Source organism: Lepus europaeus, chromosome 4 (assembly GCF_033115175.1).
Source record: "Lepus europaeus isolate LE1 chromosome 4, mLepTim1.pri, whole genome shotgun sequence".
NCBI lineage: Eukaryota > Metazoa > Chordata > Mammalia > Lagomorpha > Leporidae > Lepus > Lepus europaeus.
In genome coordinates, this window is record NC_084830.1 from 155,962,240 (window position 1) to 155,987,647 (window position 25,408).

Genomic DNA, 25,408 nt, shown 5'->3' on the forward strand with positions numbered 1-25,408 from the left:
TGGTGAGGAGATGCCTTATAAGAATAAAGAAATCCAAGCTTGGAATGAAAGCAACAGATTCACAGGAAGTCCCTATGAAATCTATGTAAGTACACACGTGAGCTCAAGATTGTGCTGACTTGCTAGGGTGACTGTTTTTAAAGGGCACACACACAGATGGGGACATAATATGAAATATCAAGGAATCTTTCTAATAACTGCTCATAGAGAACTGTGGCACACAGCAATGGTCTAAAACAGTTACCAACCTGCCCCACTGCTTGTTGTTTTGAGAACTTCACTATCATTGACCTGGATCAATTTATAAGGTATCCCAAGGGTGGTAAGACAAAGGGGTTAGATGTCCAAGCATGCAATGGATAGGTAACATGATTCCTTACACATCTTTCCTAATTACATAGGTAACTTCTACAACTAGAAACTTCAAAATAAAAACCACTACCTACCATTTCCTTCCTTAACAAATGATACATGGGTGCAGAGCAAGACTGTCAACCATGCTACCTACCCTGAGCCAGGTGGCTGGCAGTCACCTGAAATCCACAGTCATGGTGAAAGTGACTGATATGTGGAATGATAATTGGAAAGTGAAATTTTCTGCAAGTGGCTGATAAGTGGAAGAATGCAGTTGCTAGAAATTGGTACTTGCTTTTTTCTAAACCCTTTAGTGTGCCTTTCAAGAGATGGCTTATTTTGGACATTTCACAAAAGAACTCTAGCAAGAACAAAAACTGTAGAAAGCTTAGAATCAATTTGCTGACATGAAAGCCAGAACAAAAATTAGATACATTTTGGAGAAAAGTTGGGACTATATCCATTCACACAATCTTCCATCTTTCTGAATGTGAGTTAGCGGAACCAGTTGTGATTGACGAGAAACATGTAAAATGAAAGACAATCCCAGTGAGTTGGAATATTATGTGTGTCACAAACCCCTCAGTGTGAATGTAAAAAAATACTTAAAATTTATGAACAGAAATTGTTTCTCTTGCCTTCAAGATAAATGTTAATTCATATTTAGAGACTATGGATTTTATGGAATTCTAGATTTTTAGCTTCCTTGTTGTGTCTTGAACAGTGTGTTTTATAGAAGCGGTTACCATCAGTTATGGATGGCCTAGTAGTTACTACGTTGTGGTGGATAAAGAAGGTTACAGGGAAATGCTGACAATTGAGGTAACCCTTAAAGAGAAATCAGGAATTAAATTCGAAAAGAAAAAAAAATGTAGTGGAGAGGAATGTCGACTTACTTTTTGAGATTTTGTGTATTTCTGAAATGTCTTTGCTTCAATTAATTGGGTTTTGAGTGCAATAAATCACTTTTGTAGCTCAGATTTGTGGGTAAAAACAATGTCTTTGCTTGTTTTCCAAGTAATTAACTGGTGTATTTACTTATCATGGTATCCTATGGTAAGAAGAAAGCGACTGGCCGGCACCGTGGCTCAATAGGCTAATCCTCCACCTGCGGCACTGGCACACCGGGTTCTAGTCCCATTTGGGGCATAGGATTCTGTCCTGGTTGCTCCTCTTCCAGTCCAGCTCTCTGCTGCGGCTCAGGAGTGCAGTGGAGGATGGCCCAAGTGCGTGGGCCCTGCACTTGCATGGGAGACCAGGAGGAAGCACCTGGCTCCTGGCTTCAGATTAGCACAGCACGCCAACTGATTGTAGCAGTCATTTGGGGGGTGATCAACGAAGGAAGACCTTTCTGTCTGTCTGTCTCTCATTGTCTAACTCTGCCTGTCAAAAAAAAAGAAGAAGAAGAAGAAGAAGAAGAAGAAAGACACTAAGAGGAGATATCTTCTTAAAAATTTTCCTGTGCACTTCAAGAAATTTGCTCCCTTTCATGACTAAGCTGTTTGAACAGTCTGTTGAACCTTAACTTATCCCATTAACTAAGGAGTCTGAAATCCATTACAAGGAGGGCAGGTCACCTTTGTTAAGTCAAAGAGTTTCATAAATTATTTTCATTACAGATTAATGGGCTGTGAAGATCCAAATCCTTTGACGAGTTGATCATGTTGTAGTCTGTATACCAAGGTGCCGCTGGGAAATTACAAGTTGTTTTCACACTTCAGCCATTGAGAGGGAATCAATTCAGACTCCATCAAAGAGCCAGTAACGTCTTCTGACCAGATGTTTGGTGAGCATCCATGCTGAACATCATTATTTTATTTTTTATAAATATTATAAATGATGAATATTTCATGCTCTTATATCTATGTTTTGGAGGAGTCATGTTAAAATATATCCACTTAAAATACTTGTTATAATCTACCTTTTTTGGCCATATTCCACTTGTCATTGCTTAGTAGGTGTGATAAATGCCTCACATACTTTAATTTAGTACTTTTCAGAACTGTGTGAGGAACATGAGAAAAGTAAGTCTTAAAAGCACACTCAAGAATGTACTTGAAGTAACCCAACAGATAAGTGCAGAAGTCAGAATTCAAACTTGTACCTCTGTTGTGGCACAGAGGGTTAAGCCTCTGCCTCTTATGTGTCACTTCCTGTTCTGGCTGCCCCACTTCCTATCCAGCTCCCTGCTAATATACCTGGAAAAGCAGCAGAAGATGACCCAAATAATTGCCACCTGTCCCCATATGGGAGACCTGGATGAATTCCTGACTCCTGGCTTCAGCTTGACAATCACCAGCCATTAGAGCCATCTGGGGAATGAACCAATAGATGGAGGATCTCGCTTTCCCTCTCTGTGTCTCTGCCCTCCAGTCCTCTCATTCTGCCTTTGAAATAAATAAAATATTTAAAGAATTCAAACTAGACCAGTTTGATCAAAACCTGCATTTTAAATCCCTGGTGCATCAATTGGATATAATTACCTTCCCCATGTCATATGGCAAGTACCTTAGCCAGGATAGTTTACTGAACAAGGCAGCTTAATAAACAAAAAATATTTTGGAAATATGCGGGTTGGTTCACAGAATTTATAAGCAGAGCTGAAGGATCTGCAGTGGGATAAGATTCGTTTCTCTTTTTGTGCTTGTATTATGGTAGATGCTGAAGTTTTACACACACTATTTTATACCTGCAAAAATTCTCCTGATGAGCTGCTATTATTTCTTTCTTTCTTTTTTTAACTTTTATTTAATGCATATAAATTTCCAAAGTACAGCTTATGGATTACAATGGCTCCCCCCCCCCATAACTTCCCTCCCACCCGCAACCCTCCCCTTTCCCGCTCCCTCTCCCCTTCCATTAACGTCAAGATTCAATTTCAATTATCTTTATATACAGAAGATTAGTTTAGTATATATTAAGTAAAGATTTCAACAGTTTGCCCCCACATACCAACACAAAGTGAAAAAAATACTTTTGGAGTACTAGTTATAGCATTAAATAACAGTGTACAGCACATTAAAGACAGATCCCACATGATATATTTTTTAAAAATTAATTAATTTTCTATGCAATTTCCAATTTAACACCAGTTTTTTTTTTTCATTTTCAACTATCTTTATATACAGAAGATCGATTCAGTATATACTAAGTAAAGATTTCATCAGTTTGCACCCACACAGAAACACAAAGTGTAAAAATACTGTTTCAGTACTAGTTATAGCATCACTTCACATTGGACAACACATTAAGGACAGATCCCACATGAGACATAAGTACACAGTGACTCTTGATGTTGATTTAACAATTTGACACTCTTGTTTATGGCGTCAGTAATCTCCCTAGGCTCTAGTCATGAGTTGCCAAGGCTATGGAAGCCTTTAGGGTTCAGCGACTTTGATCTTATTCCAATAGGGTCATAGTCAAAGTGGAAGTTCTCTCCTCCCTTCAGAGAAAGGTACCTCCTTCTTTGATGGCCCCGTTCTTTCCACTGGGATCTCACTCACAGAGATTTTTCATTTAGGTCTTCTTCTTTTTTTTTCTGGAGTGTCTTGGCTTTCCATGCCTAAAATACTCTCATGGACTCTTCAGCCAGATCTGAATGCCTTAAGGGCTGATTGTGAGGCCAGAGTGCTATTTAGGACATCCGCCATTCTATGAGTCTGCTGTGTATCCCGCTTCCCATGTTAGATCGTTCTCTCCCTTTTTGATTCTATCAGTTAGTATTCGCAGACACTAGTCTTGTTTGTGTGATCCCTTTGACTCTTAGACCTCTCAGTGTGATCAATTGTGAACTGAAGTTGATCCTGGGACTAGTGAGATGGCATTGGTACATGCCACCTTGATGGGATTGTATTGGAATCCCCTGCCACGTTTCTAACTCCACTATTTGGGACAAGTCTGATTGAGCATGTCCCAAATTATACATCTCCCTCTCTTTTTCCCACTCTTATATTTAACAGGGATCACTTTTCAGTTAAAATTTAAACACCTAAGAATAATTGTGTGTGAATTACAGAGTTCAACCACGAGTACTAGAACAACAACAACAACAACAAATACTAAAAAGGATAAAGTATTACATTTTACATCAACAGTCAGGACAAGAGCTGATCAGGTCATTGTTTCTTAAGTGTCCCTTTCACTTCCACAGGTTTCCCCTTTGGTGCTCAGTTAGTCGTCGCCGATCAGGGAAAACAAATGATATTTGTCTCTTTGGGCCTGGCTTAATTCACTCAGCATGATGTTTTCCAAATTCCTCCATCTTGTTGCAAATGACCGGGTTTCATTGTTTTTGACTGCTGTATAGTATTCTATAGAGTACATGTCCCATAATTTCTTTATCCAGTCTACTGTTGATGGGCATTTGGGTTGATTCCAGGTCTTAGCTATTGTGAATTGAGCTGCAATAAACATTAATGTGCAGATGGTTTTTTTGTTTGCCAATTTAATTTCCTTTGGGTAAATTCCAAGGAGTGGCATGGCTGGGTTGTATGGTAGGGTTATATTCAGGTTTCTGAGGAATCTCCAGACTGACTTCCATAGTGGCTTAACCAGTTTGCATTTTCCCACCAACAGTGGGTTAGTGTCCCTTTTTCCCTATATCCTCTCCAGCATCTATTGTTGGTAGATTGCTCAATGTGAGCCATTCTCACCAGGGTGAGGTGAAACCTCATTGTGGTTTTGATTTGCATTTCCCTGATGGCTAGTGATCTTGAACATTTTTTCATGTGTCTGTTGGTCATTTGGATTTCCTCTTTTGAAAAATGTCTATTGAAGTCCTTGGCCCATCTCTCAAGTGGGTTGTTTGTTTTGTTGTTGTGGAGTTTCTTGATTTCTTTGTAGACTCTGGTTATCAACCCTTTATCTGTTGCATAGTTTGCAAATATTTTTCCCATTCTGTCGGTTGCCTCTTCACTTTCCTGACTGTTTCTTTTGAAGTACAGAAACTTCTCAATTTGATGCAATCCCAAATGTTAATTTTGGCTTTCACTGCCTGTGCTTCTGGGGTCTTTTCCAAGAAGTCTTTGCCTGTACCTATAACTTGCACGGTTTCTCCAATGCTCTCTAATAATTTGATGGTGTCGGGTCATAGAGTTAAGTCTTTAATCCATGTTGAGTGGATTTTTGTGTAAGGTGAAAGGTAGGGGTCTTGCTTCAAGCTTCTGCACGTGGAAATCCAATTTTCCCAGCACCATTGAATTGACTATCCTTATTCCAGGGATTGGTTTTGGATCCTTGATCAAATATAAGTTGGCTGTAGATGTTTGGATTGATTTCTGGTGTTTCTATTCTGTTCCATTGGTCGATCCATCTGTTTCTGTACCAGTACCATGCTGTTTTGATAACAACTGCCCTGTAGTATGTCCTGAAATCTGGTATTGTGATGCCTCCGGCTTTGTTTTTGTTGTACAAGATTGCTTTGGCTATTCGAGCTCTCCTGTGTCTCCATATGAATTTCAGCATCATTTTTTCCAGATCTGAGAAGAATGTCTTTGGTATCTTGATTGGTATTTCATTGAATGTATAAATTGCTTTTGGGAGAATAGACATTTTGATGATATTGATTCTTCCAATCCATGAGCATGGAAGATTTCTCCATTTTTTGGTATCCTCTTCTATTTCTTTCTTTAAGGTTTTTTAATTTTCATCGTAGAGATCTTTAATGTCCTTGGTTAAGTTTATTCCAAGGTATTTAATTGTTTTTGTAGCTATTGTGAATGGGAATGATCTTAGAGGTGCTATTATTTCTTTAGACAGCTGTGATAACTAAGACACAGTGAGTGAGCTGACATATCCAAGTGGGTGGTTAATTGATTGCATAGGAAGCACTATATCATAGCCCTTCCAGACATGTATACCATGCTCTCTGAATCCACTTGGGCTCTAAAAAGCCAAACTTTGTCAGAATTTCTATAATTTGTACAACCTTTATCACTTAAATAATCAGGCAGGCTAATAGAGATATTAATGCTTTTTAAAGAGAAAACATGTTTGATATTTGAGATTCTCATATGCCTCAGATTTTCTTTTGAATATTGACATGATGATTTGAAGCCCAAGAACAACATGTATAGACCATCTACATCTCATTCGAGAGCTATATTCTAGTGGCAAATAAAAGTTTATTTTCAGTAAAATAGATTTTATTAACTCTTAGAAAAGCATTTTAATGAAACCCTTTTCTAACATAATTTGGAACACTCATGTTTGGTCTCTAGCAGATGTACAAGACAGGCCCTTTGGATTTAAAAAAATACTCGGTATTCTTTCCTGTGTAGCTATGCTATAGGTGGGGCTATTGATTAATTTCTGTGATAGAGAACTTTTGTCTTTTACTATGTAAATAATTTCAGACACACAGCTTTCCAAATTAGATGTCTTATCCACAAGAGGGTGTCATAACATTAGCAACCAACAAGTTGAGCTTGCAAGTGCACTTGAATCAACTTGGCAAGCGGAGTTGAAAATGCCAAGTGCCCATGCATAAAGATAATTACTCCTTAGCCTGTGGTTTTGCATGAAATATACTAGGGAAAATGTATTGTTCAACTCAATTTGATTAACTTTCTTTGTTGCAGATTTGTATTTATTTATGTTAATACTACAGTGGAATACTTGGTTCATTAAGTTCTAATTTAGCTAAAATAGAGAGGAAAACTATTTTCCTTGCAAATCACAACAGATTTTCAAGAGGCACAATAGCTGAACTTTTTATGATGTACCTTTTATTGTGTGTCAGCAGAAACACACTTAAGAACATTAAGCTTTTATCCTGTTTTAAAAGCCTCTATGATAGTTTGATGTTGAAATCAGAGATGGTAATAGCGAGCTAATCCTGCAACTAACTACATTTCAGATCTGCTTGTGGGAAGGTGTGTGTTTGTACTTTAATACGATATTGATTTCTTCTGTCAAAAACCAATATTTAGTCCCAATACCCTGAGACATCTCTTGCTGTAACTCTCATTACCACTGACTTTTAAACATATGTAGAGACTTCATAATATCCATTGTAGAGAAAGAGAGTGGATGCATTCTGTTGCTCTTAAGAGAGTCTGAACAACACAACAACAAAAGCAACGTGTGATGTTAAGCAGAACAGTCACAACTTATAGCACCCTGTGAACACTAACTTATATGAAAGCTAGAATTTCCCTAAACTGAAAATAGTACCACATATACTAAAATTGGAATGATACAGAGAAGATTAGCATGGTCCCTGTGCAAAAATGACGCAGATTCATGAAGTGTTCCATTAAAAAAAAGTGTATGTTATCTCCACGTCTACAAGATCATGGGTTACTTGAAAGGAAAGTTTTTTTTTGTTGTTGTTGCCTTGTTAATTTGGTGGGGGAACAAGTAGCACTTTTATTTTTTTTTAAAGTATTTCTATTTATTTTAATTGACACATATTGTGTATAGTTATGGCATAGGACATGATTTTTGATACCGATGCACACACACATACATATATACACATGCATTGTGAAATAGCTAAATCAAACTAATTAACATATCCATTATCTCAAATACCTCTTGTTTTCTGATGTGAGAACACTTCACAATCTTCTCTTTTGGCAATTTTCATATGTACAATACATTATTACCTATAGTCACTATGTTGTACAATAATTCTCTTGAACTTAATTCTCCTAAACCGAAACTTTTTGCCCTTTGACTGATGTCTCTCAGTGGATTGTTTTCTTTGCTGTTCAAAGCAGAGAAAAATAGTTTGAAGTAATCGCCCTTTTTCTCTTTTTGCTTTTGTGTTTTGGGGTCATATCCCCCTCAAAAATCATTACTAAAAGTGTTACAAGGAGTTTTTTGATAGCTTATATATTTTCATTTTAAAACAGAAAATTTATATAAAATCACATTACTGTGTCAGAGGTCAAGAAAGATACATATCAAATTGCAATATATAAAAACCTTAATAAGTTATATGCATTAGAAGCACACATGTTAATTCTATAGCATTTTGGAAATAAATCTGGTAAAATCTGTTAAAGTAAACATGTACATATTATCAAGACATGTGTCACTTTCAGAAATTATACTACAGAAATAAAACTAGCACTCTATAGGAGGCTTATACAATGATACTTCCTCCACTATATATATAACTAGACAATTAAAATTCTATTAGTGAGGTGAGAATCCATCAAAAAAAACACATGATTGAGTAGCTTGTGGGTCCACATCATGGTACGTTGTTCAGCCAGTGAGAGTGAGCTAAATCTATAATGCTGTACACATTGTCCTGAGAAAATTCACACTTTGCATTGTTGAAAGGTAAAAGTAAGGAATTTATAATAAGATCCCATTTTACAAATAGTAGAAAAATCTTTTCTGTTTCCAATACATATGAACCTGCATATGCCTATATGTTTTTGTATGATTAAGTAATTGTGGAAGAATACATGTTACTTAATTAAGAAGGGATCTTTGTCAAAGACTTTCACAGCCACATTCCTCAAAAGCCAGATTCTGAATAGATACTGTCATCGGAGGAGTTTTAGGGAGCACATGACTTGGCCTTAGCGTCAGCCATTGAAAGGAGATGAAAGAAGGTGGATTAGGCTGAGGGAGAGGCTGGTCAGAATAAAGGTCTCAGTTGTCCCTAGGAGGACCTCTGCAGCTAAACTATCCCTGCATAGTCATTCCAAACTGGAGTAACGGGAACATTGCACCCTATATTCTCTGCATGCCCTGTTTCTCCCAACCGCACATTGACTGGTCATTGCTTGAGGACTGCCCCCAGGAAGGAAGTGTGACGGTGTTGTCTGCAGCTCTCTGCAGCAAAGGGGGATCCCGAGAGGGGAGGATCCAACAGTCAGCTACCAACGGTTAACCTTCCCAGGAAATGAATGAATAAGCTCTTTAGTCCTGAGAGGAGTGAGGACATCTACTTGGCACACCATAACAGCCCCTAAAGAACAGGGTGAAGAATTATGTGCCGGAAATGGGGGAAGAGAGGAAGAAATAGCCAAATGAAAAAAGTCGCAAGTGATAGAATAAAAGCATTGAACAAAGTGGCTAATATGCATGAATACTGCAAGTGCTGGGAGAATAGCAATGCTATGAAAAATCATAAAATTATACATGGACAAATCTCTGATAATTAATGTACACATAATCTCAAATACTTGCCGTTTCATAACCCAGTTTTCTGGGTCATCCTTACTTTTTAAGATGCCACCTTTTCTTTTGCAATACCAACACAGACAGAAGTGTTCAATAAGAGCTGAAAAGTAAGACTAGATATTTTTTTGAAAGTAATAGATGGAAGATGCAGGAATTACATTATTTCATACACTTTGTATTATTTTGGCTACGGTAACTGTATTTACACTGAGATGCTGTATTTGAAGAAAAAATATCTTGGGTACGCAGATAAGCATGTGGGTAACACACCATGCTTGAATGTACAGTAAGAATGGCTCTGGGTTTCTGTAGCTAGACTATGCATACAGCTTTGTAGTTTGATTCATTTATTCAATAGCTATCATATGCCAAGTAATTTATTAGGTTCTGGGAACAAGAAACAAAGGACAAAGTGATTCAGAGCCTTTATATTGCAGACCGACAAGTCAACAGGCAATCGTACTGATGAGGGCTGTGCTCTAGATGGATACAGTCCTAGGAGAGCTCAAATGGTTACCCAAACACAAACTATAATGGGGCAAGTTGAGGATGTGGGGTGGATTTGAGGGCAGGTGAGCAGTATGGAGGATGAGCAGAGAGTAATAATGCCACACGCAGGACACTGTAAGTCATGCAATGTGTTGTAATTGAGATGTAAACTCTGGATTGTGACGAAGGCAAGAGGATCATGCAGGAGAATGAGACAGAGACAAGACCCCATTCACAGGAGACAAAGAGAATATAATAAACAGTTAACAGGACAGGGCAGGAGAGAAAAGGGTGGACATTTGCTCCCTAGGACAAAGCAGGCAGAGTTAGAGGGGATTGTTACCAGGACGTGGAAACAGAGGCCGAAGCAGAGAGCTGCATTACAGCAGGCACTGCTGCTGCAGAGAGCACTGTGCCCTTGAAGTGACTGGCAAGAGGGAGCTGGGAGAGCAAGTACAGGACAGGGGAACCTGCTCTTGAGGTCCTGTAGGTCAGCATCTGGAGAGCAGATTGGGCAATGGGGAGGCAGGGAGACAACACAGGGACCCTGACAATGACCAGGGCCTGGGAGAGCCTTCCTGGTGGCTGTGCTAGGCTGCTGGCAGATGGAGGTAGAGTGGACACAAACCTACAGACCCTGGTGATGGTTTGGACACGGAAGCTGAGGGAGAGAGAACTATTGAGCATGGTTATTAGGTCTCTGAGTACATGAGAGGCATTGTGTGAAAAGGCTTTTTTTCCTTTCCCGACTTTCATTTCCATGAACTCTCTCCTCAAGCCCTCATTTATTGCAATGAACACTTCATCTATGCTTGACTAGCTTTTCTGCTTTTCATAATGTACTTACCTTGTCTAAGTCTCTTAATCATTACGTGTCTGCCAATTTCCATTCCGGAATTCCCTCTCCTGTTCACACAGTGTGTTACTTTTTCCTAACTCCCTCTACCTTGGAAGCAGGCCAGTGTCAAATGGAAGTAGCATGCAACCGATTACATGTTTGCTGTCATTAGAATTGCTTCCGAGTGGTGACAGTGAAATTTCCAGTTACAGTCCCCATCTGTCTCTATGTTGCTTAGATATTTTTCTCTCTAATTCCCCTCTGGCTAGCAAAGCAAATTAAGTCTTTTGCCCTTCAAGGTATTTAAAAATAAAGTAGCTAGAAATAGTGTGATTCTTCTTCAAACTTTTAAGCTATTCAAATATATTTTGTACTTGTGTAAAAATAAAATGTCTGGAACAGGTCTTTAAAACATGTTTTTCTCTTACAGCATTGAATAGACCCTCCCAAACTCATGTCAACAAAAGAGAATATAAAAGACCATGGAAGGCCTTCATTAATTTGTGTGGACATTGCTCAATTATAGAATAACTTTTTTTCCAATATGGCCATATGAATCCAGTAGCATGCATATCTCATAGGTGACATACATAGAATACTAACAACCAAGAAATTGAACCCAGGTACTGCTAACATTTGTAACATTTGCTGTGCCAATTAATATGATGGAAAGTTCATCTAGTAAGATTTTTATATGAGTATATGCCAATAGTGACTTTAGCTGGATTCATAAATCATAGACTTGAAGATTAAGCATGAAGTTCACATTCTCTGGTGGAAAGGAGGCATGTGGCGCTCAGCTCTTCAGTTCAGGAATTCTATGTGGATTTGATCTTCATTCTTTCCCTTGGAAGGCAAAAATCACACAGTGGAAATCCTCAGAAGCTTGGATGGAAACCCCAAGTTCTGAGTCTGGTGTAGCCATGAGCTAAGTGTGTAGCTTATGAGGTTCAGCTTCTACCTAAGTAAGGAGGAAGTAGCAGTCTCATTTAGAGAGTTATTATAAGAAATATGTAATGTGTACAAATGTAATTTATCAGTTGTACAATGCTAATATATTACAAGATATTAGTATCATTATTGAACTTTAAACAGGGACAAAGCCCCTAATTCTAGTTTCGTTGCATTCACAATAGATTGCTTTCTTTAGTACTGCCTTAATAATTGAGAGACTCTGTTTAAAGGTGGGAAATACCTGACAAAGTTCAGAAAACAATCTTTGGAATGATACTATTAACAGAGAAGTCAATTATCTTCCTTAGTGAATATGTAGATAATCCTTGTTTTGCATGCTAGGGAAGAACCATAAAAATGTTCTTTCAAACTTAAACCATGAAAGTGATCCTCATAGTCAATGGGGAAGATTGTAGATGTTGTGTGACCTTAGAACATTTTTATTGAAACATTAAACACTTGGTTACTATTGGTTATAAACTCAAAGAGGAGTGAAAAAATTATAAATTATAAAACCAATGTTTAGTTAGTCTACTGTTAATAAACCATTTGAGGCACTGGCACTGTGGTGCAGTGGGTTAGGGCCCTGGCCTGAAGCACCGGCATCCCATATGGGCACCGGTTCTAGTCCTGGCTGCTCCTCTTCCAATCCAGCTCTTTGCTGTGGCCTAGGATAGCAGTTGATAGCAGTTGAAGATGGCCCATGTCATTGGGCTCCTGTACCCATGTGGGATCCAGGAGCCAGAAGCTCCTGGCTCCTGGCTTCAGATGGGCACAGCTCTGGCTGTTGCGGCCATCTGGGGAGTGAACCAGCAGATGGAAGACCTTTCTCTCTGTCTCTACCTTTCTCTGTAACTCTACCTTTCAAATAAATAAATCTTAAAAAAAATTTGAATATTGAAATTAAGGTTTTATTTCTCTGAAAAAAAGTGTGGAGTATTTTAACAGTGCTTGCTTTTTTCTTCTCATAATGTAACATACCATATGGAGCCAACAGCATCTTTTTATACATTTTGGTGAATTGTCATACTCCTTCCTATATTTGGATCTATTTCCAAAATCTTATCCTTTGTACTTTCAATGTTGTAAAATTTCTCCAAGAATTTCTACAGTGCGGAGCTTTTCACTGCCATTGCTTCTCTGGGATAGCTTCACCCTTTGCATCATAACTACATGTTCAGTTCAGTAGATTTCTCTAATAATAGCCAATTTCACCCCCCCCCCATGCTGTTACTTTCCATTTCTTGGCTGTTTATTCATCTTTTGGTTGATTCCCTTTTGGACTATTTCTTTTTATAAAATTTTACCTGGGCTCAGTACTGGGAAACACAGAGGCAACACAACTACATGTTCCATTTCTTGGAGATAAACTGAAATAACAGGTATACAAGGACCAGTCATGTCAGACTCTGAAGGAGGTGACAGGACTGGTAACTGATCTACTATCTATGGAGTGATCATAGATCAAAGAACTTTCTTCAAAGTCCATTCTTTGTCAAGCTTACTCATGAAAAAGATACTTTGAGAACTGGAATGCAAACTGTATTGTTAGGGTACTTTTCTTATTAAACTATACTGTAGTAACTCAAATTATCCATATTGGGCCAATGCAAGATATGGACTGCCTGTATATTTAATCAGTGACTAAGGAAAGAGCAAATAAAAAGGCAATTAAAGTTTCCTTCCTATAACTCTTCTAGCTGAGTATTTGGATCACGTCTTAATGTGAGCATGCATTACAGTGAAATGCAGTATGTGTGTACCATTTGTAAGTGAGTAAGATTAAGAGTAGCTTTTACTTACTTGCTGTATTTAAATTTTATTTTTTAAAGTATTTATTTATTTAATTTGAAAGTCAGAGTGACAGAGAAGGAGAAGCAAAGGCAGAGACAGAGAGTGAGATCTTCAGTTCACTGGTTCACTCTCCAAATGGCCACATTTGGAGACGGGTCTCCCACATCTGTACAAGGGCCCAAGGATTTGGGCTAACTTTACCTGCTTTCCCAGGCACATTAGCAGAGAGATGGATTGGAAATGGAGCAGCTGGGATTTGAACCAGCACCAATATAGGGCACTGGCACTGCACGTGATGGATTTACCTGCTACACTATTGCCATACCCTAAATTTTATTTTTCAATATTTTTATTTCTTGACAAAGTAGCTGATAAAATAGCTGCAAAAGGCTAATCAGTGAAAGTTTTACTGGTGCTCCTTTACCAAATTACCAGATAGTTTTCATTGACAGCAACTGACATTACTCTTCCAGAGTCTATGCATATACTCGTGAAAATATTCACTAACACACTCATATGATTTTCTCCTTTCTTGACAGAAATTCTCAGCAGCTAAGATTTATTAAGCGGCCACTATGCATTAGACAATGTGTTGAACTTTATATGCATTATCTCATTTAGTTCCCACAGTGAACTTTGAAGTAGGTGATTATTACAATACAAGAAAATTAACCTCCAAGAATTTAACTTCTTTTTCCAAAATTGCACCATCAGTGTGTGGTAGCATAGCTTTTCTTAACTAGATGATCTGTTTTCTCAAAAGCAGGCTCCGGAGGAATGGATTATACTGCCGAGGATCCATATATAGGTCATGCTATAGCATTTGGGTAGTCTAAATGCTGTTAGTCTAGTGCCAGTTAATGGTACTGGAAATTCTTTTTGCTATTGCAGTCTGTGAAAATATATTATGCTTAAGGCATTTGACAGAGACTAAGGTATCTTCAGAAGCATTAGGAATCCTCTTAGGAAATGTTTGGCTACCATCTTTCCATGCTGGGAAATCAGCCAGCGTGCTTGGAAGGAGCCCAACCCTGGCAGCGTGCCTGCATTCTGTTCTCTGGAATGGCCAGGCAGTCCCTGTCTCTCTTGGGCATGGGAACCCTGTGTGGTACTCAGTATGTGTGCATTCACACACAACGTCATCCAGTATACCTATCATGTGTCTTAATCTCATACAGTACAGATAAAAAGTTAGGGAAACAGTTGACATAGCCCAAAGCCTGTGCACTCTTGATTTCATAAATTGAGTGATGCTTTAGAGCTGACACTTCCCAGGCCGAGGTAACACATTGCTAGTTCTGGCTAGCTGTTGTGCCTGCTTTCTGGATGTCCCTTTCCTAAACACCTCTCTTGGTGAAGTCTTGGATGGGGTGAAGGCAGATTGTCCAATGAAAACACCTGTGCTGCGTATCTCTCACTGCCTTTTGTCATAGAGGAGGGGCTGAACTTTCTTTTGCCTTTAATCTGAGTGTGGAAAGCTCGAAGTTGAAGTTCAAAATTTTTAAGTCAAGTCACTCACACACTATCTGTTTAAGGAGGTCTTGGCATGTATTTTAAGTGCTTCTCTTCAGTCCTTTTAAATGAACTGCAGAAAATCTGATTAACAATTGAATGTGAAGGATCATGCTTTGCAGAAGCTCCTAGTGTTAGGGGAATATGGTATCTATTTTCCTGAAAGTCTGAAGGTCTTGGATCTTGGCATTGCTGGGTCTTTTGTTTTCAAGAGTAATAAAACCTACCATGATATCTGGAGTTTGGAGTCATTTCTTTTTGCACATTCAATTTTTGTTTAAAAATCTACCCTCTCTTTGCTTTATTTTAGGTTTGTGTTTTGTAAACTGAACTCTTTTGTCTTGGTTTTAAATGTTAGGCATAGCATAGAGATATTTCTCTATAAAATTACTTATTTTTACTTATTTAATAATGGTATCTTATATTTAAAGTTGAGTCAAACAACTCTATATGCAGAGAGCCATACCTTAGTGGATGATTTTATTTGCTTCTTTTCTCAGAGGTGTGAGTTCAGCCAATGTAAGCAGTATGCACTCTTCTCAGTTTAGTTTAAGTCCCTCTTCCCTCTATGTGCAAGCTGGCTTGGGACTAAATACCCTTCTGGGTCATACTGGGTTCTTTATCTTATACTCCTGAAGCAGCGGAAGGGAACTGTCTCTGTCTCTTGTCTCCCCTGGCCCCAAATAAAAACATTCCAAGTGAAAGAGGTATCAGGGCAGAGAATGTTGTGGTAAGGCCCATGACCTTGACTTTCCCTCCAAATTAGAAGCGAAGTCATTAAACATCAAGGAGTTTTAAAGAAGTCAAAAGATCTGATTTATACTTGCAAAGAAACACATTGGCTGCTTTGTGGAGAAATAATGGCATGTGCTCAAGTGTAGAAGCAGATAGACCTGTTATAAATGCGACATAAAATGTAATAATTCAGGCAGAAGTGAGAGTTTATAGCATAATTGGCAATGATGAAGGTTATAAGCAGTGGTTAAGACTCAGGACCTGCTTTGAAGGAGGTCTTGAGAGAATCTGCTAAGGGACTAGGCTACTGGATGGATGAGCGTAGTCAAGAACTGACCCATAGAAACTGGTAGAATGGAGTTTCCCTTACTTACAGAGAGAACGTCTCGGGTGAACAGGTAGTCATACGGTTTTGAACACATTAATATGCAATGTCAGGGGAAATATCAGTTAAGTTTTTTTTTTTTTTTAATGTAACCTGGAGTTCAAAAAATGTGGTTAAGTAAGCTATAGAAATGTGACTTTTCAGCAAATATATATATCTAAATAAAAGTCCCTAGACTACATGAGACCTTTAGACTGCAAGTACAGACAATGAAGGGAAGTTTAGATGTGAAGACTGGGTTCTGGGCAGTCCAATATTTAAAGGTCACTAAGACACACTAAGATTCAAAATGGTGACTAAAATACACTATGGTATGCATGTACTGGGAGAAAGACCAGACCAGTACTGCCAGCTGGTTGAGTCACAGGAAGCTGAGAAATGACCTTTGTCTTGATCAACATGACATTCAGTGATGACCTTGAAAGAAAGGGGAACAAAATGCTGATGTGGTGGTGAACGCATGCTAGCCTGGGAGATGACAAGAAAGAGCTGAGTAAAAAGTGGAGAAGAGAGAAGTCAGCACCTTTTTTCAAGATGTCTGGTTGTAAGAGGAAGATCTGTAGAGGCTGGCAGCTTTGAATTTAATGGAAGGAGTGCAAGTGCCTTGATGGTACATTTTTAAAGATGGAGAGAAAACAACATGATGTTTGTATCCTCATAAGGACCAACCAATGGAAAGGGAAAGAATGATACAAGACAGAGGATTACGGCAGGGTTGACTCCTCTGTGTCCTTGACTGTGGGGCTAAGTGGGCATTTGAGGACACTGTGGAAATTTGGTTTTAGTAGGCAATACTGATGCCTCAACCACTGCAGCTGGACAAAAGCTTAGTAAGTGAACACCCATGCAAGTATATAATTAATTCAGTGATGGAAAAGGATGACTTTCTCCTGTGATTACTCCTCAGTAAAGTAAGAGGATTATCAACTGATACTGGGGAGGGAGAGGAGATTTGGGGATTTGAGGAGAAAGGAGAATCTGTAAAATAATCATCTAGGAAGTGGCTGCTGAATGTTTTTGATAGCAACACAGAATAGGAAATATCACTATTTAGACTGTAAGGACGTGACAATACACACACACACATACACTCACACACTCACACACACACATGCAAAAAGTCTCAATAGATAATATCCATACCTTACTTAATTTCACTTCAAAGCAATTCTGTTTTACTCATAAAAGGTAGACAGTGACTCAGTGAATAATTTCATGACACACTAATGGTTTGCAATGTGTAGACAGTTATCTAGAAAAATTGAAGAGGAAATTTCCTAAGGAAATGTAATAGGATTCCTTTGTAGCAGAACAGGCTCACAGAGGACAGAATGTGAGATGGATTTGCATAATCAAAGTGAGAATCATTATGCTTCCCCTCCATCATTCCTCCTGGTGAGATCCCTATTTTTCTCAAATGTCCTGTATTCCAGTAATTCAGATCCCAGATACATCACTTATCTTCCCATACCTTATTTCTGTAACTCCTTCCATTCAGTTGCCTGCACAATTTGAATGATGCTGCCTCTGACCTCACCACAGCATCTGTTTGTTTCTATTTTCCTTGGACTCCCCATAGCTCAAGTCTTTATTGTTTTTCTCTCCATATTATATTTTGGTTTGCTTTTCTTAGTATGAAAATAATGGCTGTCCATGTTAAGAAATTCATTTTAAAAAGACAAATATCAAACACAATCTATGTAAGAGATTGTCCACCTTTACTTGTTGGCATAAATGCATCCCATGTTCTTAATTCACTTGTAATTTTCTCTGTAAGAATACAGAACTGTAGTGAAGACATCCTAAAATACTGCTCATTTTTCAGATAACACATCATGAATTTCTGCCCACGTCACAGCCTGACAACATCGCATCTCACAACAGCTGCAGAAAGTGGTTCCAGGTATGGTACTTTAACCTTGCACAGTGACCCATGTGCTTCTCTGGTTCTGCAATGCAGGATCATAATTTGCCAAGGGTCCCAGGCGCTGCACTCTGCACAACCTCATTACTGAGTTTGTTCTAAACCTACTCTGTGTGGGTCCCTCCCAGTCCTGACCGGACCGGTGCTTAGGCAGGTCCATTTCCCGGAGACTCAAGGCTCCTCTGACCAGTGACTGGCTGGCAATCTCCCTGACTTCTGCTCTCCACAGAGCCATACACAACTCTCCTTTCTTCCTTCCCTGCGAACCGGAAGTCCCTGAGGTAGGAAGGTTCTCCCTGCTTCTCCCAGAGTCTTCACGTTTCCTCTCTGTTTCCTCTGATGTTTCCACATTTAATCCCAACTTTAGTATCTTTGTCTTAGAGGAACCAAAATAACGCAAACATTTGGGTTGGTCTCGGATTCTTATTCTGCACAACCCGCTAAAGCTTCCACTTGCTCAGTTTTAGCACAGCAGTCTCTTGCCAAGTCCCCTTGAAGGCACTGCCTTTGGCCACTGAATTACCTTGCCCCTTTCCCCCATATTTTCTCCCCTCCACCTTATGCCCCCCAGCCCAGCTCTCTGACCACCAACAGTGCTCTAGTCTAATCCAATGGCTGGCTACCACGTATTCTCCACTTACCTCACCTCTACCCCTTTAAAGAAAACATTTTCCCAGAGAATTCCTCCTTCATTCTGGATCCTTTGTTGATTTTCTACCCCAATGTTCTGTCCCATGAATTTTAAAGACCACAGAAAGGTGTCTTATACATGTTTTCACTCATTTGGTAGATTAAAAAGCTGGCTACATAGCCCACTCTTACAGTGTACAGATTTTGGAATCAAACTTTGTTAGTTTTTCATTCTTAAAAAAAAAAAAAGAACCCAAACAAACACTGAGATTGCCTACGTCTGGGAAACACTGAGCTCAACACATAGGTAAGCTTTTGCCATTTGTTCTTCACATGCAAGGCTTCCCAGAGCCCTTAAGATGCTAATACCTACTGGGACTTTCCAAGGCCAGCATTGATTATCTGATGTAGTTTATCCCAAATTTAATTGATTACAAAACTTTTAAAAAACAAATCGTCTCCAGACACTGCGGTTCCTTGGAACACACTGGGAAGAGGTATCCATTGTCACAGAATTCTGAATGTGTGTAGTTTCACAGTGCTACTTATATTCTTCAGTTCTGTGTCATTGTAGCTGTTTGTATATTCATCTTCCACTTTCCCATCTTAGATTTTTGAAGGAGATGTTGAAAATAGGAATCACTTTTTGAACTGAAAATCATGGAATTTTAGTGGTTAGTTCATGGTCTGAGACACTGGTGACTGGAGAAAGTCTGCATCTACAGTAAACGTCTTTTGTTTTGTTTCTGCAATCCTTTTCATACCATGTTATCCTGGAATATCATTTGGGCTGAGAAAGTGGCCAAAATCCCTTGTTAACATGGTGCTAAACAGATTTTCTCTAGGAATCTCTTCCCTGGGGGACAGTGTAACAGGCGGAGAATACAGAGTTGGAAGCGAGGTGTACGGGGGGGAGAAAGTAGGAGACAGCTGGCTCTGGGTCTCGGGAACAGTGGGCTGTGGGGAAGGCAGCCTGGGTTTAGTTGTGCTTGTTTTCGTTTCCAAGGGTATGTTTATCAAAAAGGTACTCGGCCAGGCCGGCCTCTGGGGCCCCCATCCTGACTAGGTTGTGCACGTGGTCCCCTAGTTCCTTGATGGACTTCACCTGCTCATGCAGGTAGTGGGTTTCCAGGAAGTCGCACAGGTGCGGGTCCCCTCTGTCCGAGGCCAGCGAGTGCAGCTCCAGCAGGGACTGGTTCACCTCCTTCTCCAGCCGCAGGGCGCACTCCATGGCTTGCAGCCCGCCTCCCCAGTCATCCCGCTCTGGCTTCCTCACGGCCTGCAGGCAGATCCGGCCCCCGCGCTGGTTCTGCAGCCTCATGAGCTTCTCCGCGTGCTCGGTCTCCTCGCGGGACTGGCGGAGGAAGTACCTCGCGAAGTTGTGCAAGGCCACGTCGTCCCGGGAGAAGTAGTAGGCCATGGACAAGTACACGTAGGAGGCGTAGAGCTCCAGGTTGATCTGGCGGTTGACGGCGGCCTCGGAGTCCGGGTGGAAGTTCTGGCGCACCCGCGAGGAGGGCCCGGCCGAGGCCAGCGCAGCCAGAGGGCGGCGCGGGGCCGCCGGCCGGGGACCCAGGGGCCGCCCCGGGGCCCAGTGCGGCGGGAGCGCGCAGGCACGGCGGGCGGGGCGCAGGGACAGCAGCGAGGGGCCCACGTGCTTGGAGATGAGCCAGAGCCAGGACAGCATGGCCGCCCAGGGCCTTAGCGCGGCCAGAACGCGGCCCTAGGCGACGGCGGCTGCGTCACACGCCCCTTCCCTTCCAGAGGCGCGGGGTTCCAGGCTGGGCAGCCGGGGAGGGGCCGGCTGGTTTCTCACTTCACCGGAGGAAGCCATGGTGCTGATGGAGCGTTCTGTCCACATCCTACCCCGGCCCGCCCCGACTTGTTCCCGTCCCCATCCCGGGCTCTGACTTGTTCCTGTCCAGACCAGGGCCATCAGTGCTGGTGAGGGCAGAGGCCGGCCCCCGAGAGGGGCGCCTAGGGACCACACCAAGACGTACCGTCTTCAAGAGTGGAAGTGAACTTGATGTAGCTTCCCTGTCTTGTAAACGCAGAGATGTACAAAGGGCATTTTTTAAAAAGGACAACTTGAACAGAATAATGTTCAAAATATCATTTAGTCTTTTTTTTTTTTAAGATTTATATATTTATTTGAAAGAGTTACACAGAAAGAAGGAGAGGCAGAGAGAGACAGAAAAATATTTACTTATTTGAAAGAGTTACACACAGAGAGAGAGAGAGGCCTTCCACCTGCTGGTTCACTCTCCAATTGGCCCCAGTGGCTGGAGCTGCGCAGATCTGAAGCCAGGAGCAGGGAGCTTCTTCCAGGTCTCCCACTCGGGTGCAGGAGGGCAAGGCCTTGGGCCATCTTCTGCTTTCCCAGGCCATAGCAGAGAGCGGGATCAGAAGTGGAGCAGTCGGGACTCAAAACGGCCTTATAGGATGCGGATTCTGCAGGCAGCTGCTTTACCCGCTATGCCACAGCGCCAGCCCCTCATTTAGGCTTAAATGTGTACAGGGCATTGAGAAAATAAAGATGGTCTCACTAAAGAAATTTTGAGATGTCCCTGATTCTTCCCCTATACAGAGATTAGGCACTTAAAATGTTGATGGGGATTCTCACAGATTAAAGAAATACTAATGAAAAATATATAGTACAGGCACACAGGTGAAAATGTGTACATTTTAATAGCTTCCCGGAGGAATGGTTGGCATCACAAACAGCACATCCTCAAGGTGTGCAGTTTGATGGTTTTTGACATAGGCGTCTGTGAGACCTTCAGTGAAGGAAGACAGCGAAGACGTCCATCCCCCATCAGAGCTGGTTCCTGCCTCCTCTATGCTTTGTTTGCCCTCCCTTCTGCCTCTCTCTGCCCCATCCCATCCCAGGCAACTACTGACTTGCTTTTCCTCCATCTGTAGATTTATTAGGTTGCACTTTGCAAAATTCCACGTGAATAAAATCAGCAGTGTGTACACCGTTTGTCTGGTTTCTTTCACTTAGAGTTATTTTGCGATTCATCTGTGTTATGGCCTGCAGTGATAATTCCTCTTGTTGAGTAGCATTAGGTTGCATGGGTGTAACCGTTTGTTTATCTTTACATCTGTTGATTGGCATTTGAAGCTGTTAGGGACTCTCCTGTAGAAGTATATGGTCTCCTGCTGAGTGGCTGGACCATAGATTAAGGCCATGTTTAACTTTTTAGGAAAGTTCTCAAGTGTTTTCAAGAGTGCTTGTGGCATTTTATGTTCCCATCAGTGCTGTGTGAGAGTTGAAGTCCATTCATGTCCATGCTTACTCGTGCTGTGATCAGTCACTTAATTGTAACTTACACATTTTACCCACAGTCATCCTAACAGATGTGTACTTGTGTTTCATTGTTTTTAATCTGCATGCCTATAGTGATTTATGATACTGAGTGTATTTTACATAGTGCCAACTATGTTTCTTTGGTGAAGTGTATTCAAGTCTTCTACCCATTTATGTATATGAGCATTTGTTATCTTATGGTTGTTTGGTTACTTAGGGTTAATATCTATGTCTTTGATATTAGTAGCATTACTCTCAGGTAGTCTATATTATCTGTATATTATCTTCTCTGTTTTACTCTTCTGTGTTTTCTTGGATCAGTCAGCTTACCTTTCTAAGATAGTTTCCTCGGCTGTAAATTCAAGATAGTATTTATTGCCTATGGGTGACTGAAAGAATTGTATAAAGGAATGTATGTGGAGAATGTATCACAGTGTTTGAGGCAGAATAAGCACACAGAATATCCCCAATAGTTCTTATTGGATAATTTTTATGTATTAAAAATGCACTATTTTACATATTCAGTAAGCAGGTATTGCTATCAAATATTGAAAAACCTATTCAGCTTACACAGAATGTTTTAGATGTATTATATTGTTGCTATCATGTATGGGTAGTGAGGTAGAAATGTCTTCATTATATGAGAATGTCAAACTTGTAGTTTTATAGTAAGCTCCATACTCTCAAATAATTTTCTTAAAGTGTACTGTAAATGAGAGTAGATGCTTAAGTTCTAGTTCACTTAAGGCCTGCTAGTAGAATGTGATTGATATTCACCAGGCAATTTCTCACTAATTTTCACTTTTTTGAACCCATCTTTGCTTTTGTTTTCCCTAAAATTTCTCTTCCTAAAATGTAACTCCCTGAAGAAAGGTTATGAAAATGATTGTTAGAGCCACGTTAAGTGTTGACTGCTACAGCTAGTGTTATAGGAAAATTGATGCTCTTCACATAAATGCCTATCCCAGAAGTAATAAAATGTGTAGCTATAAAACCAGTGCAGCACATGGAATGTGATGCAAAACAGTGCCATAAAACACAGTTCACATTTAAGAATCCAGTTAATTTTCTCAAAAAAATGGTTCCACCTCCCACAGCAAAGTTTGTCACACAATTTTCTAGACCTTGAAAACGTGAAAATGTGTTTGGTGTTATGCTTATCCTGTGGGCATTCTGATATTTGGTGTTTATAGTAAAATTAATGTCTAACAAAATACAGACCTAGACTGTTGTTCTCCGCTGTGCACAACTCATTTCTTCCTTAGCTTCGCTGACTCTGTCTCTTCGTTGGCACACCCTCAGCTTCCATGCTTCTTTGGGCTTCCCTCTGCTTCTTTCCTCTTCTCTCATCTTGAAGTCATCGTTCCAACTTGCGTTCAGTCGGCATGAAATTCATATCATTCCTTGAAGTGCTATAAAATATATTACTTTTTCTGTAGTGCCTTATATGGTTTTATTCAGAATTAATCACTACTTTTTATTCCTGGTTTCAAAGTGCTGTGTTTATATCCAGTGGATATCATTCCTGGCATTTTTATATATGCGTAAGTGTGTGTGTGTGCGTGTGTGTGTCTGTCCTCTAAGCTCAGAGCTTATTATTTTATTCATCTTTTAATTCCAAGACCTAGCACCATGCTTGACGTACACTGAGAAATAAACACAAATAAAATGCTTTTCAAATACCCAAATGAATTGGAATAGGAATTCTTATTTCATATGGCATATCAAATTAACCTAATATACTCTTATAAAGTTTATGAGAAGTATTTAGGTATTAAATTGAGCAGAAAATCTCTGTACTTTGGTGGTTTCAGTCTCCAAAGGATTAAAATATTTACTTTTTTTCTTCATAGATACATCAAGCGAGAAGTTATTTTACATGTGAAAACACTTTGCCAATTGGAAAGTAAAGAACTATGTGAATGTAGATTGCTCTTATGAAGCCATTTTTTTGATTTATGTGACATGTAGATCTCACTGTATTTTTCTTTAAAGCATTTCATTTTAAATATCAGAAGCTCTTTAGAATTTACATATGTTACAAAATTAATGCTGAAGTGTTAAATTAATAGATGCGTGCAGCGTAAATAAGGAGGAAATAAATAAGGAGAAGAAAATATGGAAAGTAACTCTACTCCTTTACATTAGCATTTGTAATGAAGACATTTTTCTCCATTTCTCCTTTCTTGTCGTTCTCCTCCATAGGAAGGCCAGTCACAAAACACCTCGCCATTTTGATTACTGATCCTACTCCCTTCTAGAATAAGTTGCTGTCAGAAGCCCACGTTGGCAGGAAGCTGGGATGGGGGTAGGTCCATTGATCACTGTGGATTATGCACTTGCTGTTAGCTGAGTATTTGAGGGTTTTAAATAAGGAATAGAAGGTTTTATCTTGATAAAGGAAAACTATATAATGTGTGTTTTGATGTGCTAAGTATTATCATTGGGAAATCTCTCAGGATTCTAAAGGGAGTAATTGGAATCAACTATGGAGTTTTTTAAGAATCGTATTCTGGAATCTATTTGAAACTGGGAAACTTTTTAGGTCACTTGATAAATGAATCAGAATCAAACTCTTGAGCACAGTACTTGCTAACTCCACAACTGGAAGTCCAGTGAGCTCTATTTTTATCACTTTATTCATCCAGAGTTGGAGGTTCACAGTGCGTTAATGCCATCTTTACCTTGGAAGAGATACTGATACACCACTGGACTCCTAAAACCAGACCACTGCTCCAGCTACTGGCTACCTCCTACAGAGTACTCTTTGGCTCATCAGATGTATTAACTCAGTTGCATCATTCTAGAATGATGTGCTGTGGAATGTTCAGATGAGCTAGGTGTCTTTGGATTTAGTGTGACAGGGCAGGCAGGTTAGCACACGCCTGGAGCAGGATTGTGAATATACACTGTCACCTGTCCTAGGTGGACGTCAACTGCTTCAGATGCTCTGTTCTGAAGGATATTGCACATAAGTGGTCCTAGATCAAAAGCCACATACCATGAACTTGAGGTTCAATTGGTTTGCTTTAGTGAAGAAGCCAAGCCCCAAACAACAGCTCTACCTAGGATACTGTTTCCGTAAGTCCAGTATGCTTATCGTGACTGTTTTTGTTGTTGCTGTTCGGAGACTAGATTGGTGAATTGCCTCATTTGAGCTTCTGGGGGATGACATTAACCTTTTGGTGGATGACATTAACCTGCCACCCTTACTGGGACATGGTACCCATTGGTTTCAGGAACATTGGTGATGGGAAGTTTCAGGGATTTCTTTTGCCCTTCATGTGATCGTTCTTATTTTACCTGTCAAGGAATCACTGTGACTGTTCTGGAAAC

At 40.0% G+C, this 25,408-nt stretch overlaps 1 protein-coding gene, 1 long non-coding RNA gene and 1 other non-coding gene across 3 annotated transcripts; 2 read left to right on the forward strand and 1 right to left on the reverse strand.

The window, feature by feature from the left end:
- On the forward strand, positions 1–24,374 carry LOC133758613 (uncharacterized). The gene is made up of 4 exons (XR_009865809.1): positions 1–85; positions 1,974–2,140; positions 18,034–18,111; positions 24,278–24,374. It is a non-coding gene; the product is annotated as an uncharacterized LOC133758613 (long non-coding RNA).
- On the forward strand, positions 7,518–7,619 carry LOC133758935 (U6 spliceosomal RNA). Its single transcript, XR_009865840.1, has one exon. It is a non-coding gene; the product is annotated as a U6 spliceosomal RNA (small nuclear RNA).
- On the reverse strand, positions 19,742–20,449 carry FTMT (ferritin mitochondrial). The gene has a single exon (XM_062189811.1). It carries the CDS (start codon positions 20,447–20,449, stop codon positions 19,742–19,744), a length of 708 nt encoding a protein of 235 aa, XP_062045795.1.
- Positions 24,375–25,408: the final 1,034 nt, after the last annotated feature.